This window comes from Lepidothrix coronata, unplaced genomic scaffold, assembly GCF_001604755.1.
Source record: "Lepidothrix coronata isolate B3197 unplaced genomic scaffold, Lepidothrix_coronata-1.0 Scaffold28, whole genome shotgun sequence".
Classification (NCBI taxonomy): Eukaryota; Metazoa; Chordata; class Aves; order Passeriformes; family Pipridae; genus Lepidothrix; species Lepidothrix coronata.
The window spans coordinates 1,649,252-1,668,661 of NW_016690208.1; the positions used below are offsets into that span (position 1 = coordinate 1,649,252).

The 19,410-nt window shown below is 50.2% G+C and overlaps 2 protein-coding genes across 7 annotated transcripts in view; one reads left to right on the forward strand and one right to left on the reverse strand.

Annotated features, from left to right (window-relative positions):
* On the reverse strand, positions 1-12,686 carry KYAT1 (kynurenine aminotransferase 1). Of its 4 annotated transcripts, XM_017810179.1 has the most exons (15): positions 12,568-12,686; positions 9,906-10,042; positions 8,413-8,534; positions 6,118-6,176; positions 5,073-5,223; positions 4,629-4,778; positions 4,166-4,252; positions 3,930-4,058; positions 3,488-3,608; positions 2,809-2,885; positions 2,489-2,578; positions 2,048-2,234; positions 1,773-1,849; positions 1,479-1,565; positions 1-1,057 (listed from the first exon to the last, which is right to left on the reverse strand). In XM_017810179.1, exons 3-15 carry the CDS (start codon positions 8,494-8,496, stop codon positions 989-991), a joined length of 1,368 nt encoding a protein of 455 aa, XP_017665668.1. In that variant the 5' UTR covers positions 8,497-8,534; positions 9,906-10,042; positions 12,568-12,686; the 3' UTR covers positions 1-988. The 4 variants fall into 4 exon arrangements, 3 of the variants coding, with proteins under 3 accessions (XP_017665668.1, XP_017665669.1, XP_017665670.1); XR_001874002.1 differs by lacking the exons at positions 9,906-10,042; positions 12,568-12,686 and having other exon boundaries at positions 1-743; positions 854-1,057; positions 8,413-8,478; XM_017810180.1 differs by lacking the exon at positions 9,906-10,042 and having other exon boundaries at positions 12,568-12,683.
* The window catches only part of LRRC8A (leucine rich repeat containing 8 family member A), a 19,500-nt gene continuing 12,212 nt past the window's right edge, over positions 12,123-19,410 (forward strand). Inside the window, exons 1-2 of one of the 3 annotated variants that reach the window (XM_017810175.1) lie at positions 12,123-12,191; positions 13,612-13,732. The gene's annotated coding sequence lies outside the window, so the exon portion shown is untranslated. Of the gene's footprint in view, positions 12,232-13,611; positions 13,734-17,602; positions 17,646-19,410 lie in introns of those variants that run through there. The other 2 variants (XM_017810177.1, XM_017810178.1) reach the window with 2 other exon arrangements.

The window sequence follows — 19,410 nt, forward strand, 5'->3', positions numbered from 1 at the left end:
TGATTGCAGTAGTTCCACTTTAATAATTTAACTGCTACAAACACTCGTGGTACAGTCTGGTGCACATAAGTCCTGAATGGTTGATGATGATGTTTTGCATTCTTATCCAGGCTAAATCAAGACTTATGCAAGAATTCTCTCTCAGATGCTGCTCGTGTCACCCCACCAGCCCAGTGGGTGGGAGGCTGTGGGGGGCACCAGCAGCAGGAGCAGCCTGAGGCCACAGTGCCTGTCCTCCCCAGGCACCATGTGCTCTGATCAAAGGCCTAAAGGTTTTGTTCTGCACCCTGGATGATTCTGCCAAGCCCAGAGTAGTTTGGGGGTGCACAGGGAAGGTTTGGCAATAGCCAGGATACTGATAAAAGCTGTTTTCTGGGGGAAACCGGTTATGGATTCTGTGGTCACCTTCCCCAGGGAGTAACAGGAAAAAGTAATGGGAAAATTGTTAGTTATGGAAAAAAACATCTCACTGGATTTATAATCTTCAGGATCATGGAGTCACCCTCCTGATGGCTGGTGATACTGTACAGTCCTGTGGGAACGTGAGTGCTGGTGGAAATGCTGTCCTGCACTTTGGATTACATGAGGAGGGATGTGGAGCAAGACAAGCCAGAATAACTTCTCACCACGGCCTTAAAGGTAGGTCCTGAAGCACCTTTCCAGAATTTGGTGATGGAAAACACTCCTGGAGCCCTCCTTACCTCGTGTCTTGTTGGATACATCCCAGAACTGATTAGCAAAGTCTTTAAAATTAAGAACAAACGTCAAATACTGTCAGTGCACACCAAGTCACTGCGCCCATTTCACAGCGACTTCAAGTGTTCCCAGATTCCGGGCCTGGCAAACCTCTTACCCATTTGTCTGACAGAAAATGGTTGAAAGCACAGAAGCAAGAAGGTATCAAAGTTTGTAGACAAGTAAAGAAGAGGAAGAAGAGTAGTCAGGGCAGGTGAGGACCAAGGATAGCCTGGTTCTCTCTCCAGTGCACTCAGGAACTGGTTTTCTCCTTTTTCCATTTTTGCAATATGTCATTTGCTGCCTTCAGTGTAGCTTCCTCCTAAACAAATACCACAGATTTGGTCAGTGGCTTCCAACCAAATCCCATTTTCCCTCACTGCAGTCACCATTCATACAAAAATCCTGTTCTTGTTCCTGAACGTGGCAAATGCTGTGTGTTCAGTGTGAGACAGGCACAGGCACCTCTGGGGCAAGCATGGCCACTGGGCAGCTAAACACACACCCAGAGACTCCCTGCCTTGACCAAGAACTGTAGGATGCTGATGGGGCCAAGCTTAGGATGGCCCTGCACACCTGCTGCCCCTGGCTCAGCTCACATGTCTGGAGGAGGGGTTGTTCCAATTGGAATGCCATGCTCAGGGTCCTCTGCCCACTCTGCATTTCTTCTTGGCATTTATCTCATTAAACCAGCCCTGGTTGTTACTCCCAACCTCACCTCCCTCGGTGCTGTCACGTCTCACCTTTGCGAAGCAGAACCGGATGAAATTGGGGTAGTTGTTCTTGTGGGCCTCGCTGTAGAAAGTGGAGAGTGGGATGGCAGCAAGGCCCTAGGAAGAAGGAAGCACATGGAGCTGAGTTTCCTGCTCTGGGGCTGCCCTGCCCCAGCGTGGGTGAAGCCCTCCCCTCCAGATCCCCCCTGCCAGGAGCTGCCAGATGGGCAGTGGTGTCGTGTTCTGGCTCCCAAAGGTGCAGCCAGCGGGGAGGGCACAAACCCACCGGGGGCAAGTGCAGCAGGAAGGGCCATTCACAGTTACCTTGTTCTTCATCATCCACTTCGTAAATCTGCAGTCATAGGGCTCATCTGAGTTGGGGACCTCGGGGACATCAGATTCTGCAGGAGAAGCAAAGCAGGACAGGGGCTGGGGCAGGTGCCGGGTGCCCCAAACCCACATCCTTGGAGCTTGGATGGGGAATGCACTGTCCATCCCTGCTTTGGTGGTGCTTTAGGCAGGTTCCTGCCCTTGCCAGTGGTACCCTCTGAGCTGCCCCCCACACTCAGCCCCCCTGGGCAGAGCTGCAGCTGACTCACTGAACTCGGAGATGTCAGCCACCAGGAAATAGGTGCCCTCGGGGACGATGGGTTTGATCCCCACAGCAACCAGGATCTGGATCAGCAAGTCTCTCTTCTGCTGTAGTGTCTTAGGCAGTTGGACAAAGTAGCTCTCTGGTTTGCCATAGAGTGTGAGCTCCCTCTGGAAACCCTGAGCCACGGCCTCCTGCAAGGTGAGATGACCAGTGCCCAGTGGGAAGATGGCCAAGGCTTGTTCAGGAACTAAACTCTTTGCTCTGATGCAATTCACAGGTGATTAAGGAACTCTGCCTCCAGCCCTTCCAAATGGCCCCTTAGATTTGTCAATGCAAGGTAGGAATGTACCCTAGGGCAGGCTGGACTCTCCCCTCCAGGGCACCATAAATAACTTGTCTGTGCCTTTCAGGTCAGTCATGGGTAAAAGAACATCTCTTGCCTTACCTGGGCAATGGTGGCACAGTGGTACACGGAGTTTTGGTGCACGGTGCGGACGTGCTGCAGCAGCCTGTCGGGTCCCACAGTCCATCCCACCTGCAACCAGGAGAGGAGGAGGAAAGTGGGAAGTCTCTGGGAACCTGCTCAGGCTCCCCTTTATTTGCCTGGGCTGGTTTCATTGTATTTTCCAGAGCTTTCCTAAAGCAGCTTTGGTGCTTCCAGACCCCGAGGCTCAAGCTGAGCGCATGGCCACAACGTCCCCAGTGCCATGCTGTGGCAAAGGGATAGGGATGGGGACACAATGAGGTGCCACGTGGGGCATTCACCTTCCATCCAGTGGCACTGAAGGTCTTCCCAGCGCTCCCGATGGTCACCGTGCGATCCCACATCCCTGGCAAGCTGGCTGGCAACGAAAGGAGAGAAACCCCAGTGGCAGAGCTCAGTGTGCTCATTTCTGGGAGCTCTCTGCCCACCATAACTCATCGTGATCTTTTATGTGTTCACAGCACATCTTTCACCTGGATGAGCCTCGAGGCAGCCAGGTTTCTCAAGAGCATCTCTTTTTAATTAAATATTTTCATGCTCATGTACCCAGCCCCAGGGGCTCCTGGAGATGCCAAGCACCATCACTCTGCAACAGGGTGATTGCATGTTACTGCAACTGGAAGAACAGGCCTCTGAAATCGTGTTGAAATGGATTTCCCGAAACTAGAGACACTCAGAAAACTGTGGCTTTACAAAGCATGGGAAAAAAACCTCAGTTTCACTGGAGCCAAAGGGCTCTTTGCTCTGCATCTCCCCTCTGACTGGCTCTGAAGTCAGGGCTCCTGTATAAGACCTGGTTTGGAGGCTGAGATTGGAGTGCAGCAAAACACCTCCAACGAGGATTTGTGCCTAGTACAGCTGTGCATGCAAGGCATCCTGTGGGATCTCCAGGGGACCCCAGTGATATCACCACAGCCTCCCCTGAGGAGGCCCCCAGGCCCAGCCAGGCCGTCTCCGCACCGATCCGGATGTGCTCCTTCCCGTCGTAGACCAGCCACTCGTACACCTCGTCGCTGATGCACAGGACGTCGTGCTTCACACACAGCTCTGCAATGAGCTCCAGCTCCCCACGGCTGAACACCTGCAGCAGGAAGGGAATGGGGCAGGGATGCAGCAGGGGCATTTCTGAGCCTGTCCCTGTCTGTCCATGAAGGCTGTGCACCCTGACAGCACCATCTCCCAGGTCAGGGAGGCAGGAGTTGGCAGGTCTAGCAGGGCAAAGACACTGCTGGCACCAAAGACAAGGCTTAAAAACACCAGAAGAGTGAGCACAGCATGTGGTGCCTTCAGAAAACCCATTTTCCTTGTGTGCAAGGAAGGTTGAGTCACTGCTGCACTGCAAATGTGGTTGCAGCACCCCAGCAGCTCCCAGGGCCACTCACAGCACGGCTAGAGGAGTTACCTTGCCCAGAGGGTTATTGGGTGAGTTCAGGACGATGGCTTTTGTCCTTTCACTGAATTTAGAAGCCAGTTCAGCTGGGTCCAGCTGCCAGTCTGCACTAGACATCAATTTTCCATCTTTTGGAGCTTTCTAGAGAGAACAGAGGGGAATCTTGGTTTGCTTTGCTACCTGTGCACTTTGCTTCCCACTCTCCTCCTCACTTACTTTGCTGTGACTCTTCCCCTTCACCCACTCACCGGTCTCAGCGGGACAAACACGGATGTCCCACCAGCCATTTTCACCATTGGCTCATAGCAGTCAAAGAAGGGTTCAATGACCACCACCTGGAAGAAAGGACATGTCAGCACCCTCCTGGCCCTGCTCAGACCTTCCCTGATGTGTGCAGCGAGAAATGGAAGGGATATTTTAATCCCTGAATTACTGTAATGGAGAACCTGCAGTGCCTCTGGGCAGTGTCTGGGAAGAAAACCACCACTCAGGGCAAGAAGGGTTATTTTGCCTTTCGCAGAAATGAGACTGTGCCCTGCAGCAGATAATTTTTTTCCTTTGGAAGTTCAGAAACTGGAGAATGGAGCTAAAACTGTCTCTGCTTTGGAAAAGGACAATGAAAACTAGCCTGTAACTCGTGGCAGACCCACAGCCAGGAAGGGCTCTCCTGGGGGAAAGCTGCCGGTGCAACAAGCCCAAATCTTGGGTTACCTCATCACCTTCATCCACGAAAGCCTGGAAGCAGCAGAAAAGGGCCTGATATGCCCCCACAGTCACCATCACATTGGTCATAGGGTCCAGCTCTCGTCCAAGCACCTTCTCAAAAATCTGGGCTAGGACCTTCACCAGAGGTGGGTGTCCCTGTGGGGTGAGAGGAGGGTGGGAATTAGGTTGCAGAAGCCTCCTAAAACAAGGATGAACCCTTGGAAAGGGCCTGGGCAGCCAAGCACCCCGTGAGGCACCTCCCAGCCCGGCTGCTTCAAACACCATGGTAAAGCAGGGAGTTACAGCCCTGGGAGCAGGGGGCTTGGGTCAAGGCTGGATATGTGTTTTGCCCCGTGTTTTGCCCTGTTTATTGCTGCCTGAGGAGGCCTGAAGCAGCCAGGGCTGAGGGGAAGGGAGGGGTGCTGCTGAGGAGGGGGTCTGTGCACGCACAAAGGCCCGGGTGTACTGGTGCAGCATGTGGGTCCCCTCGCTGAGGGCTCGCTTCAGTGCCTCCTGCAGAAAGTCCGGAGCAGGGAAGTCAGGGAAGCCCTGGCCCAGGTTCACCTTGGAATAGGTAGCAGCCAGTTTCACAAACTCCACCCTGGAGAGAACAGAGAGAAAAGCACTTACAGAGGGTCTGAGCAGCACGCTGGCACCAGCTCTGCTTTCAGCATCCCTCTGGAAGGGAGCGGGGTTGGTGTCCCTCCTGCAGAGCCATCCCACTGGTCACAGGGGGGCAGGACCGAGCACAGGTCATTTCAGACCTGTTGCAATTAAACCAAGGACGAGGCACTATGGCACTGGGGGGTGGCTTTAATTTATTCTCCCAGGAAACAGCTCCTGTGCTGTCTGGTGTGTGGTCATGGCCGAAGCCACTCAGATACATTCAGGACAGGACTCAGAGGTTTCCAAGCTCATACCAGCCCTGCAAAATTTAGCAACCATACACCGTGAAGGCCTCTGCAGAGGGCAAGGCAGGCTGAACTCGCTGCTTGTCCCAAACAAGAGCCAGCTCATCAGCAGTCTGTAGGTTGTTTCAGTCTCTTCCTTGAGCTTTCCCAGTGCCACGCTCTGTCTGGCAGGTTGGGAATGGCCTCTGCAGCAGCCCTTCACCTGCCTCTCTGCTTGCAGTGCCCCAGGGTGGGCTTGAAGCAGATGCCAGGCTACAGCCAGTGTGCTGCAGTTTGGCTTGGATTTGGGTGCCGCTGGGATCATTTGAGTGGATGGGTCAGAGGGAGGGTGATGCTCCGGCCTTTCTGCCCTCAGGATGGTGCAAAACACCTGACACAGCACAAAGTGAGAGCAGCAGGTACACAACTGAGCCAGGGTAAAGTCTTCTGGGACAAACTCACCCCGATGTGCTTCCTGAACGTATGTAAAGCAGTCAGGGGAGGCTGCTGCTCTGTGCTGTGTGGCTGCCGAGGTTTCTATCTGCTTTTAGGGTGTCTAAAACCACATCTACCACCAGGGTAAACCAGATATTCTCTTAACTCACCAGACATTCTTATCTATTCCCTCCAACCTCCGAGCTTGAACTGGCCTTGACATTTTTGCCTGCAAAGGAAGAGAGAGAAAGTGAGTTTGAAGCTTTCTCTTGCCAATGGGTCCAGGCAAAAAGGGGCTGTGGCTTCCCAGGTGTGTTTTTCCCAACAGAAGGTGTGTCCTTTAGTTATTCCTTCACGGGCTGTTGCTGACTGACTGTAGAGCAGTAATGCTGTTGCACTGGTTTCTGTTTTCATTTACAAGTTTCAACAAGAACTGGGAAAAGAGGTGAACAAAAGAAGTGTTTGTACACTCACTGGGGAGCTGGCACAGCCTTAAACCTCATTATCAGTTGGGATAGATCATGGGGTCAAATGAGCTCAGCCAAGCTGTAACAGCCAGGCCAAGGACCCCAGATCTGAGGTTTTACCTTCCATAACCTCTCCTGTCTTTCGGTGGAGGGATCTCCTTACTCTCCACAAGCCACAAAATACCCCCTTTTCTTAGAATTACAAATTTTTTTATTCCACCCTGTTCCATAAAGTAGCAGAAGTAGTTACTCCTTTGTCCAGTTGAAGTGTTTGGTGAAGGGACTTGCTCTAGATCCTAGAAAATATGCTGGTATTTGTATTTAAGGTTCATGTCAAAATCAGGCAGCAACTGAGTACAGGCAAGAGAGAGCACAGCACACAGGTCAGTCTGATGTACAGAGACCCCGAGGTCCTGTGTGCCTGACTGGTGTGCAATTTCTGTGTACATCGTGGCTCAGGGGAGTGGGAAGAAAGACAGTAGGAAGCACTGAGTGCAAAATCTTCCTTCCAGTTGGATAAGCACAGTGGGAGAAGTCAGACGGACTTGATGGGGAATTTATCACGAGGATGATGAAAAGCAGCAGAGGCAGAATTTTGTAACTCAGTGGTGCAGGGAAAAGGTACCCAGACAGGGAAGGGACTGGAAACTGGGAATAAATGATGCTCAACACATCAAGAAGAGCTGGGGGCACAAGGAGGGCAGCCCTGAAGCAACGAGCCAAGAAAACTGTTGTCACCACAGCAAGTAAAATATATTTGAACCAGGAGAGGAGGGCGTGTGAAAGCAGCTGGGATGCAGAGCTGGGATGTGAGGGGGTCTGTGCTCTCTGCCCTATCAGGATGGTGGGGGGGATACCAGGTCAGCCCCCTCCCCAGGCTCAGCTGCAGCAGGAACTCCCCACTTACCTGCTCCCCTCTGCTGTTCCCACAGGGCTGCATCAGAATTTGGGAAGTGCCCCAAGGATATTTTGTGCTGAGGTCCTTAAATTTTTATGCAGGTTCAGGCCTCACTGGGGATCTTTGCAACCACCCTGCTGAGGAGCCCTATGTTTCAGAGGGCACCAGGTGGACTCTGCTCACCGTGGTGCCAGGCAGGCAGCCAAGGGCGAGCAGAAGTCGCTGGGTCTAAGGCAGCTTCTCTCCTCTGCCCCAGCCCCAGCTTTGCCTTTTCTGCACAAGCTCATGGCTGTTATGGTCACAAGACCTTGTGCCTGAGCTGATTTGGGTAAGAGTAGAAGGATTTGTGGCTTGGGAAGTAAAAGGTAGCTGGAGGTGAAATATTAGCAGCTCCAGCGCTGATCTCTCGAGGGTGGCTGCTGCAGGTCACGGGTCAGAGAATTTAACAGATCAGCAAGCCTTGAAATTCCCAGTTCTGAGGTAAGGCCTTGCCTGCTCCAACCCTTTCAGGTGGTTTCCCATCAGGCCGGAGAACAATACAGGCTTGGGGCCACACAGCCCCCAAATCTGTTTCAGCCTGTTCTGCTCCCCAGATTGAATGATGTGTTTCTCTAGGTGCATTTTGCCTGGCAGCCACACAGGAGAGCTGAGTGGACATGCAGAAGAACTGGCATCCACACAGGAGAGCTGAGTGGACGTGCAGAAGACTTGGCATCCACAACCTTCCACCACTGATTCCCTGCCACATGTGACTTCCTTGCTCTGCATGTTGGGATCTCCAAGTGGGATGGTGGTGTTTCCCAAGTACTTTGCCACCCAAGAGACTTTAGTAGAGACCATCAGACAAGGCAGCCCCACAAAGAAGGAGCTTTCTCCTGTGTGAAGGACATGCTCTTGCTTATGAGATGTTACCTTTAAACAGGCTCCCTGGAAATAAGCAGGTACAGAGATTGCACCAGCAGGGCTTTTCCTGACGTGCCTTCTCCGCTCTCACTGCCAAGGTGAACTGCTGGACAGTGAACTCCCCTGGACTCTGCACCACTGTAGCCTGAGCCAGGACCAGGCTGCCAGCCAGGGACAACCCACTGGGCATTCCATACCTCTCTGGAGCACAAGCTATATCCAGCACTGCTCTTCCTCTCCACCAAGAAGTGACGCAGAGACGATCCTGCTCTCCTGAGCATGCCACGGCTCCTGCTGTCCCCCTCCTGCAGGCACGGACCTGCAATTCCCCAGACACAAAGGAGAGGGGTGAGACAATCACTCCACAGCTGAGCAAACACTCTGTGTGCCTGGGGATGAGGCAGGTCCAGACCCAAAACTGTGGTTGTTCTGCCACAGAAAGGAAAAGGCAAAACGAGCTGCCTTGTGTGTTGTCACCGCAATGTCAAGCAGTGCTGGGGCTGTACTTTGTGCCCATGACACACAAAATCAGGATCACAAGGGCAACCATGACTTCTGCCCCCTCTGTCTCCCAGTCCAGGCTTCCCTCACTTTCCTCTGCACTGAGGGGAGTGGTATGGACATCACTGAGAGGGCATCCTCTGGGAATTTGGTATTCAATGTCAGCTTCCCGTTTGGTTTCATTGATCCCAGCGATCTCTTGCCTCTGCCCTTCCTTCCCTACAGCACCTCCACCTTCCTCATCAGTGGGGCTGTGCCTTGGCAGGGCTGTTTGGACACCCTGCCTGCCTCTTGGGCCTGGGCAAACCTACTCCATACAAACCCATCTCAAGTTTATTTAGGTACTTGAGATAAAAGCAGCGAGTCTGGAGGATGCATGCACCTTTATTTTAATGAGCCATGGATTAATTTACCCAACTGCCAAAAAATTAATTAAAACAGGTTTGAAGCTGGCCAGCCCACAGATAAGTTCTCAGTACTCCTAGGTGCACTTTCCATCCTTACATGCAGGATGTGAGTCCCTACTGTCTGCATTTTGTGTTATTTCTATGAAAAGTGCAAAGCAGCCACCAGCAGACACCAGTGGGGTTTGACATCTCTTTGCCAGGTGGGAAAAACCAACACAATTTATGGAAAAATTGAGAGCCAGAGCATCATATTGGTCAGGACTGTGAAATCCCCCCCTTGTCCCTGTGCCAGGCACAGCTACACACTGGGGACAGGAGATGTGGGAGGACACTGCTTTGGGGTGCAAAGCCAATGAGTCCTGTAAAGAGGTGACAAAATGAAAGTGGGGCAGTAAAAAACCAGGCTTTTAACAGATTGCAGAAAACTATGGAGCTGGTGGGAGAGCCGGGCACAAGGCTCTGGCACAGGGCTGGAGGCAGTACCAGGGTCAGGACAAGCACACGGGGAGGATTTTGGAGGTGACAACTGAAAGGTCACTTCAGGGACTGGTCACTCAGCACCTCCTGCCCTCCAGCCCACGGACACCCGCCGTCTCCTCCATCCCAGTGCTCCCTAAACACTCCGTGGTTGCCCTGGGGTGCACCCAGGACGCTTTGGGGATAAAGGATCCCCCTGAACGTGGGGTGCAGGACCACGGCAAGCGCAGCAGCAGCGCCAGCAAGGGCAAACACGGAGGGACAAAGCAGCTGCCAGAGGGACAATGGGGGCAAAACCAACTTACATCAAGCTGGGCTGCGCTGGTTTACGCTGGGAAAGCCTGTCCCAGCCGCCCAGGCTGCCCTGGCACACATGCTGCTCTCTCCCCCTCCTCGAAATGCTTCATCTGCTCCCGGGACTTCCTGGGAGGAGTCGCAGAGGCTGCAGGAAAGCAGGAGTCGAGCTACAACACTGATGGGGAAAAGCGTACCGGGGAAAAGGAGGGCTCTTCAGATCACCGGGGTGAAGGGGGAGAGGGCTTTTGGAGGCTCAGAGCCAGCGCTGCCAGAGGATTTTGGCTGCCTGGAAAAATATCCCGGTGTATTGTTCAGGTGGAAGCTCACGCCGGTATAACTATATGGGATAATTTTTGTGGTATGGTAGTAATTACTTCAGCATGGCAATGGCAGGGAATTTCCCTTTGAGTGAAGTTTTTAGTCATGTTGAAAAATGAATTTTTAAGCCAGTCAGTCAGACCCTCTCAAAAATTTCATCCTGCAGACTTATTAGAGAAGGGAGTGGATCACAGACAGAGAAAGTGAAGGCATAAGTGTAAAGTTCATCAGAGAATAATGACCTACTGTCACGGTACAACCTAAAGCAGATCCTGCAGCATCACCCGACTCCTGGGCTGTGGATGGGCAGGGATAGCAGCCTCAGAGGGGGATTTCAGTCCAGGGATGCAGGAGCTGAACTCTCCATCGGTATTTGAGACGTGACAGTTGCTGCACTGGGGTGTAGAGAGCAAATTGTCCTCTCTTAGCTTCCTTCTTGTGTGACAAGGTTTTACCTGCACCGATGAATCAGGAAGTGTAATTCTCCTGTGTGAGTAATTTCTGTCTCCCTTTCAGAGTAGGAAAAAGTGAGCCACAGGGAAAGGAAGCAGCTACATCCGCTGTGCCAAAGGTTGCCAACCCCGACCTGACATCTGAGGCACCCCTGAGGTGACTAAGCAGGAGGGAATGTCTGTGCAAGCAAATGCAAACTCTTTGTTTTCTAAACTTCTGTTAAACTGAAACAAACAGATGGAAGGAAAACTGGTGTTTGGTTCTGTAAGAGTGTACAGGGCACATCCTGAGCCATCCAGTAGCTCAGTGGCTTTTTTTTCCCTGTGCTTTCTTTGCCCACTTCTCTGCCAGACTTGTACCTTCCCTGGTTGTTGTTTGCCCCTGAGCTGAGCTCGTTTGATTAGATAAATTAGTAAAAAGCCAACTTGGCTGAAAAGTGGCCAGTTTTCTGTCAGGTCTGTGAGTTGAGCTGGCTCAGGGAGGGTGGGAGTGAGGCTGAAAGGTGCTGCAAGGAAACAGAAATGTGGGCAAGGACCAAAGTGGGAAGAAGGGATGGGCAGGAGCATGAGGGCCTTCTCTGGCAGAATTTGGCCTTCATATTGGTTCAACATTATCATGTAACTTCACCTTAATTTCCTCTTGAAATTCAGTAGAAATTACTTGCTAATGAGCACAAGGTCAGCAATGTAAAGGACACATCTGACCCTATAGATTGTACTGTAAGACTCAAGGAAAATTAGGACCCTCTTCAGGTCATTTTAATTTAACAAGTGCATCTAGACTTGAACGATTTTTTTAAATTATTGTTGTTTTCGGGTTTTTTTAAGTTAGTTATTGCCCTGGGCCCTGGCAGGCGAGATCACAGCTCCTCTGGTACAGCTCCTGTGCCTGTGGCTACAGGAGGTTGCCGATACCTATAATATTCTTAGAAAGCCACAGACATACTAATTATAAAAATAATATATACTTATTTTACTGGTGTAAATTTTACTGTGATCACTGGTGTATACGAGTCAAAATTGGCTGCACTTAACCCCTCAGAACTTCTGCTTGTACACCAATGAAATCACAATGAGTGTCTTTGAACCGTCCTTTATGAGTTCAAAAAGAAATTATGCGCCCCGTGTCCTCCATTGAGTCAGGCGAATCAAAACAACCGCCAGTGAATCACTTTTTTTCAGGCACTAAAAAAATTGAGAGCAGGTGAAGGCGCTCCCCTGGTGCGGGGGCTGCCCCTTTAAGAGCCGCCATTTTGCGCGCTGCCCTGCACCAAGATGGCGCCGGCGCCTTCACCTCCGCCCACCCGCCGCTATGGAGCGCGCCCTGCACAAAGATGGCGCCCGCCCGTGTCGTCGTGCCCGCCCCCAAGATGGCGGCGCCCCCCTCGCTCTGTGTGGCGGCGGGACGGGGCGATGGCGGCCGTGCGGGGGGGAGGGTGAGGTCAGATCCGGGGCGGGGCCGCTGCGGGCAGGGCGGACAAAAGGCGCCGGAGCGGCGTAAGGGAAGGCGGGGGCTGTGGGCAGGTGGGTGCGGTGCGAGTCCCTCACAGCCGGGTGCGGGCAGGTGGGTGCGGCGGGTCTCCCCACAGTGCAGGTGGGCCGTGGGGATGTGTCCCCGCCGTGGGGCGGCCGTGAGGGGAGAGGTGGGACCGCGTGTCGGGGGGCGGCTGAAGGGGCTCGGGGGCGGCGGCAGCGCCAGGTGGGGCCGGGCGGGAAGGATTTGCTGAGTAATTCGGTGGCGATTCGCTTCCCCCGGGTCCAGCCATCCCTGCCCCGCACCGGCGGGGACAGGGGGGGTCCCCGCCCCGCCTGAGGGCCGAGGCAGAGCCGCGGCGTGCGGGGGGTCTCCCAGATCCCCGGCAAGGGGGGGGAGTCCTGATTTTTACCTGCTGTTTGTTACCTGCGGACTGAAGCGCGTTGGGGTTTATTTATATCTCCCAGAGGGTGTTCTTTCTGTGTCCGGAAAGCCGGGGTGGTGTGGCGGGGCTGGTGCCGGGCTGTGCCGGGCTGGGGCTGGTGCCCGTTGCCGGAGAGGGGGAGAAGGTCAGAGAGTCCTCCCAGCTCTGCCTTTGCGGCATCGTGGGGCGGGCAAAACGGAATAGCTTTGATTTCTGAGGTGTTGCTTCAAAATCTGTCAGACCCAATGGCAACTTTGCGATCAGGAGGATCCTCACCAGTATGTTTTTTTGGATTTCCTTCTAGTGATGTCTCCTCTTTTTCGTTTCTCCCTGTTGTTGACAAAATGCTCTCGGATGCTCTGCAGTCCTCTCCTGCATGGCTGGAAGGATGGGTGCTTGAGAGATCCTTCCAAGGATCTGCTCCCTTCCCTGTTTTCCCATGCCCTCTGCTGACATGCAGGAAGCAAGGAAAAAAAAAGGCTGTTTTAATTTTTGTTGATGGTGCTAAACTGCTTCCACTTCAGAAGGATACATGTTGGTAGATATATGTTGAGAGGGAAGGGGACAGTTGCTTGAATCTGGAGTGGTCAGGAAAGTGATCTAGACTTTCAGATGCTTGTGATGGTAACATTTAAAATATGTCAGGCTTTTTTACTAGAAAATAGGAGTAAAGTCCTCCCTTTTCCCATTTGAAAATATTTGTTCTTACAGGAGGTTGGTCTGTCTCTACCTGTTTAGGCTTAGTTATGATATTAATATTCAGCATCTCCTTTGGCTGGGTCTGCAACACCTGCTTTTGGTAATTTCTGTTGGAATAACATGCTGGAGATTCTTTCCTGCAAAGAGTTTTACTTGTCTTCTTGTGTTCTTGCCATCTTTCTTGGTATCAGTGTGTCTCTTTCTGGTTCCCAGTGACCCTCTGAGTTGTTCATTGCTTCTTAGATATCCTTTACCAGTTAGATGTCCTTTACCAAGCTTTTACATGATGGGGTCCCTCTGTGAACTCCATTCCCTCCTCTTTGCTGATGATCTCTGTTTCATTCCAGGGAAGCTGTTCCCATGGCTTGTGGGGAGTGCAGCGCTTCAGCACTCGCTCGGGATCCAGCACACAGGAACATCATCCCCTTCCAGCACAGAGAACTGACGTGCAGATAGCAGAACCCAGCAGGTGAGGGCTCTGGGCCAGCTCTGAGGGGTAAAGCCCCCAAAAAATGACCAGGATCCTACTTAAACACAGATGCAAAGCACAGGGCGCAGATAAGAGAAACAGAGCAAGAAGGAAAGGTGGTTGATCAGAGGGTGATATGGGGAGAGTGGTGGTATTTAATTGTGGTGGTGCTAATTAAATTTTGTGAGCCCTTAGCTTGAAGATGAAAAAGGAACCGAGTGTTGTCCAAATAATATAACTGTTTTATAGTCACTCATAAAACTAACTCATGGCCACGTAAACCCTGACTTCTCACTGCACTTACCAGTAAATACTCAAAGGCTCTCCAGGAAATATTTTGGTGACTGCTGCCCAAAAGGAATGCGGCTGAGAAATAGGAAGAACTGTTTGGTTTGGTGGGTGCCCTTCTACTTCCTGTGGGGTGATTTGTCCTGCTGGATAGGCATCTCCAGGCAGCTTTTCCCAGTGAACTCTTGGCACTTGTGTGGGTGTCAATTGAGCAATGACAGAAACTAGTTGCAAGAAACTCCTTCCCTCCTTGGTTCTGCACTAGGATAGTGAAGAAAGGGATTGCAGAATTCTGTTCTTCTCTTCAAGATGGGAAATTGTGTCCAGTGTTCTGAGCAGGGATGTGCAGTGAGTTGATTCCGGAATAGAAGTACCCCTAAGGCTTGTCTGATGTTCTGGCAGTTCACTGATTTTGGTGGGGTATTTTTGTACTGATCCTCTCATGGCATTTGGAAACCCTTTTAATTCATGTAGGTCAAAGACAACGTGCATAAATATTTCCTTAAAGCATGCCAGAAGCCATGTGTTAAAAGCTGATGTTGCCATGTTTGAAATATGAGTGCCTGAAGCCTTCCAGCCCTGACTTGCTGAAGCTGGTTACATTCTAGTAACTGCTGCAGGCGGTCAGGTGGTCTGTGGTTTGGGGGTCCCTTGTGCTTTTTTTTTTTTTGTTTTGTTTTAAATAACCAGTGGAGGTCACATGTATCAAGTTATTGCTGTGTGATTAGAGCAGGCTTATTAGGAGCCTTCATGTAATTCTCCCACATTCTGAAGAAGGATTTTGTTCAGCAGAGTACTTAAAAGGGAAGTGAAACTCATTTCTGGTGTTAAATGGAGCTTAACTGGTATCTGGGAAAGTAGAGGTGCAATGTCAGGTGAGTGGTGGTGGAGCACAGAGGAGAAGGGTTTTTTAGGATTTTTGTGTGAGGCACATTGTTTTGGTAATGGTTAAAATTTAAAGTATTCAGCTGCAGTGTGGTGAGTCTCCTTTGGGCATTTTTTGAAGTGTTTTTAAAAGCAGCCTCAGTTTGACATATGCACACTAATACTGAACAGGCATTCAGCAGTCCACATGCTTTAAAGGGCATCTCTTGAGTGCTTCCAAACAGCTTTTTCCTTAAACTGTTGATGTGCTCCATGTGTCTTGTATTGCAACTGGAAATCCAGTTCATGTAGCTGGGTTATATCTGCCCCTCCTGCTGCTGTCAAACAGCTTTTGAAAATAAAAGCTATTCAGTCCTGACCTCCCTGCTGACATAACAGTGCTGCCTTCACCTCGTGTACTAAGCATTGTTAACATCTGCTGTAAAATTGCCTTGGCAATTCACAAAGCTCCTCTTGTGACAGATTTTCAAGCTGCTTCTCGAGCTCCAGCCTGCTTTTGTGCACAGCAGAGGTGTAAACTGGGCTAGTTATCAGGTCCTTCTTCAGAGTCATGGTTTTATCAGGTCTTGGAGATGAAAGGTGGGGTGGTCTTGTGCTTTTTTAGTTGACTGATGCAGTCAGCAAATGTTCTGAGCTGGAAGTCAGTCACAGTTTTGGAGCTTGTGGTCCTGAGGGCAGGGCTTAGAGGGTGTGGGGAATATGTGAATAGGTACTTGCTCCTCTTTGCTCAGACTAAGCTGAAATATTAACGTGCTGATGGTTGATGTCTTAATTATCTTGCTTTGCTCTTTTCTGTGCCTTCTTTCATCCTGACTGGCTCATCTCTTTGAGCTTGAAAACAACTGTGGCAACACTCATGGATTTGTGCATGTTGTGACAGCCTGTCAACAATGCATTATATTATCCTTGCTTAAAAGATTTTACTCACGTTGAATCTAGTGTCTTGATTTCTTAATCTGTTTTTGGATATGTCAACAGCTGGTTCCTCCTCTTATGTGGCTCCCAGTGCTGAATTTAAGTGCTGAAGAGCCCCTTCCTGCAGCTGCTGAGGTGCTTGAAGCTGCTCTGGCTGTTACATGTTAGTGCTGGGGCTGTCTGGTTTCTTAAGGAGTTACTAACAGAATTAATTCAATCACCTGCATTAAGCAGCACAGGGGAGTGTTTCATTGTGTCCTGTTGGAAGAAGCCAGTTGTACTTTTCCAAGACAGCTCCAATGCCCTGTCCTTGAAACATCTTTGTTATGGCAAAGAAAATTAATTTTGGATAGGAAGCCTGTGGCCATATGCATTCATAATTTATAAGCTGACACAGCCTTTTTTCTCTGGTTTACATCAGTGTTGCAAGTCATCTGATGGCACTTAAATTTACAACACTGGCACACAGTCCCTGCCCCGAGTGTCAGTGATGTTGGTAACTGCAGACTGTGCTCAGTTCTGTGAGCTGGGGCAAAGTGCTGTCAGAAAGCACAGAATGTAGCAGGCCAAGCCAGGTCTCCAGCATGGATTGTTCTGGTGGTTCAGATGTTCTTCCCTGTACTTGTCAGGACACGCTTGTGTGGTGGTAAACAGGAGCTGCTGCACTAGACTTAAGAATGTCAGTCTTGCATCTGACAGGAAGAGTCAGCTAATGGGTAGCTGTAAAGATGATGAAGTGCCATCCATATTGTAGGTGGATTATTCTTTTTCACGAGCTTCAGTGGAGACAGTGTGACCCAGTGGGTTCACTTCATCTTGCTGTGTCTTGTGGCTTGGGTGGGGCAGAATTCTGTGTGAAAGCCACCTTACCCTGCTCTCAGCGTGGGGTTCAGTGCCTGTTCACTGAGCGAAGAGCGGAAGTTCTCGCAGCTGCTGTTCCACCACTCTGCTGGTCTAAATGGTAAATGACCCTTTAAACTTGACACAGAATCACAGAATGGCTTGGGTTGAAAAGGACCCTGAAGAACTTCTAGTGATCATGTTCACTTCTCTACCTCAGAAGATGTTTTGTTCAACAGAAGGGATTTATTTTTTTAATGCAGAAGGGGCCTGATACAGGGATAATAGTTGGTTGTTCAGGGCTTTGGCATCTGGCTTCACTGTTTTTTCTTTCTAAACAGCAAAGGACAAAATAACTTGACTTGTTCCATCTCACATCTTGGGTTTTTCCAGTTGATCACATGGCTGTCCTTGTTCTTGGAAGGTTTTCTGAGGGATGCCTGAAAGCAGCTCTGTTTCAGACTCCTTCCCCCCCCCTTAATTCTGGACTTAATAAACATGAGGGAGGAGACACGTAAATTCCCAGTCCCATTTCTGCCCAGTAAAGCTCTTGCATTTCCTGATTATTTTTTTTTTTTTTGAACAAAGAGCTCTATGTCATGCCCTTCTTTAGGATTTCAGGTGGCAGCATGCTGGGGAGGGAAACTGCTCCATTGTAAACTTACCATAGCATGTTATAGCTCGTCAGTAATCAGGGCTGTAGTTTTAAGAGCATCAAGGGTTTTCTTTCCTTTATCTACCTCTGATTCTGTGAGCACCTGAACAACTTCCTCTTTGTCTGGGCTTCTGAGAGGTAAGAAATTCTGTGAGCAGTGCTTGACTTCTGCTTTGCAGTCCACAATCTTAGGCTGAAAACCACTGGGAATTCTGAATATCTGTAGTGGAAAAAAAGAGTTGCAAGATCCAGCATAAAATGCATCCACACCTACTTACCTAGAACTATATTATGAGACTGCCTCACTTGAAAGCTGCGCTCCACTAAAGGTGAGGAGGATTTCTGATTTCAGGGAAGTAAGGGGGGGAGTTAAATTCTTGTGCGTGTCCTGAGATCTTGCATGTAGTGCTCTTTGTCCAGTAGCTTTGTTAGTAACAGAATGGCCAGCAGAAAGGAGGAGGAAAGAGGAGGCTGGGTGAAGTATTCAGCAGTGATGAGTCAAGCTGACAAACTGGCCAGTGAAACAGAACAGTGATGTTGTTTCTGTTCCCTCTGTCCCGAGCTGGATGTGTTGGCCAGCGGCCGCAGGCAGGGATTTGAAGCACTGCTCAGCCAGGTGCCTGTTGACAATAAATCAATCTCAAGTTTTTTAGATTAGGTGGTTTTAGATAGAGGAATTGCCCAAATTAGAGGACAGTTGCTCTGTTAATAGCTGTGGTTTGTGGAAAGCATTCATGCCCTCAGCTGTGTCAGCCTTCAGTGAGGTACAGGCTGTTTTATACGTTTAGTCTTGTCTCTGACTGGTTTTACCGTGTAGGTGTGGTGTGCTCAGAATGTGCCTGTTATTCCAACATGAGTGATTATCTTTCTCCTCCAGGTGTGTCTGGTAAAACACAGGATTAGTCCTTGGTGATGCTTATGGTTGGCTGAAGGCTGGGGAGGTTTGGCAGGCTGGTTATGTAAGTCTGAAACTGCTGTTCCTTGTCTGGGATCACCCTGTTGAGCACTGGGGAAGCTGTAGGTCCATGACCAGCAGGCTGAGGCAGGGAGGGTCCCTGGTGGGATGCAAACCTGGATCCAGGTGAATTTGCAGACACTGAAGGGGGTGTGTAGTAGCCAACGTGGAGTGTGTCAATATTTCAGGAGCATATTTGTCTAGGTTGGATTGATCCTGCTGTATGATAATGAGGCTTTAGCATAGAGATCTTTTCCTGAGCAATCTCAGATGTTGCTGCTATAAACTGTCCTGGGATCGGGATGTGAATTGTAGTGGTGCTTGATGCAGCTGAAACCCTCCAAGGTAAAGTCATTTCTTGGGGGCAGGGGAAGAGGGACTGCTCAGGGACTGTGTGGTAGCAAGGAATGCAAAAGCTGAAACACTTTCGAGACAAACAATTGTAAGATTTTTGTTTTTCCCCTTCAGTGTGCAATACCTAAGGCCTATTAAATTACACCCTTAGAAAACTTACTTTCTTATGCTTCTGATAAGTTGACAGGAGTTTAGACACAGATGCTTTGGTTTATCAGCTTATGCAAGTTTAGTGAAATAAACTTGTCCTTAAACTTGAGTAAAGCACTCTTTTTCAAAATCTTAGTATCAATGCTTTCCATGGGGCAGAGGTAACTATGCTGCAAGTAAACTGCCTGTTCCTGAGCTCCAGCTGGAAGTTTCTGCAATTTGAGGTGCATATGAAGGAGCTTGGTTCCTTCTTCACCAAAACTGCTCCGACACTGAACTTCCTTTCCTGTGGCTGTTCCTGTCCCTGAACTCAGTCCCTCAGTCCAGGTGTTCTGTGCTCAGCCTTTGGTGAGGCTGCATGACAGGAGGGACTTGGCAAATAAAGCTTCTTCACAGTGAACACTTTGCTGCTGACAAAGCACCCTGGAGTCCAACTCCTGGAAGGAGCAGAAGCTTGAAATGCACCGTCTGCCTGCTGGTCCTGCAGACCTTGGTCTGCTCTTGGTCACAAGGGAGGTAACTTTATTTCTGGCCAGCTGCCTTCATGCAAGGATTGCTCCCAGTCTTATGCCAGAATAATATCCTCCATGTAAATCCTGTCTTGATGTAGAACTGTCAGGAACTAGACACAGGGA

Coding starts and splice junctions, on each gene's coding strand:
- KYAT1 (XM_017810179.1), bottom strand. CDS start 8,496: ATGCTCAGGAGAGCAGGATCGTCTCTGCGTCACTTCTTGGTGGAGAGG. Junction 4,059..4,165: donor TGTTTGTCCCGCTGAGACCG/GTGAGTGGGTGA, acceptor TGTTCTCTCTAG/AAAGCTCCAAAAGATGGAAA. Junction 1,566..1,772: donor AGTGGATGATGAAGAACAAG/GTAACTGTGAAT, acceptor CCTTCTTCCTAG/GGCCTTGCTGCCATCCCACT.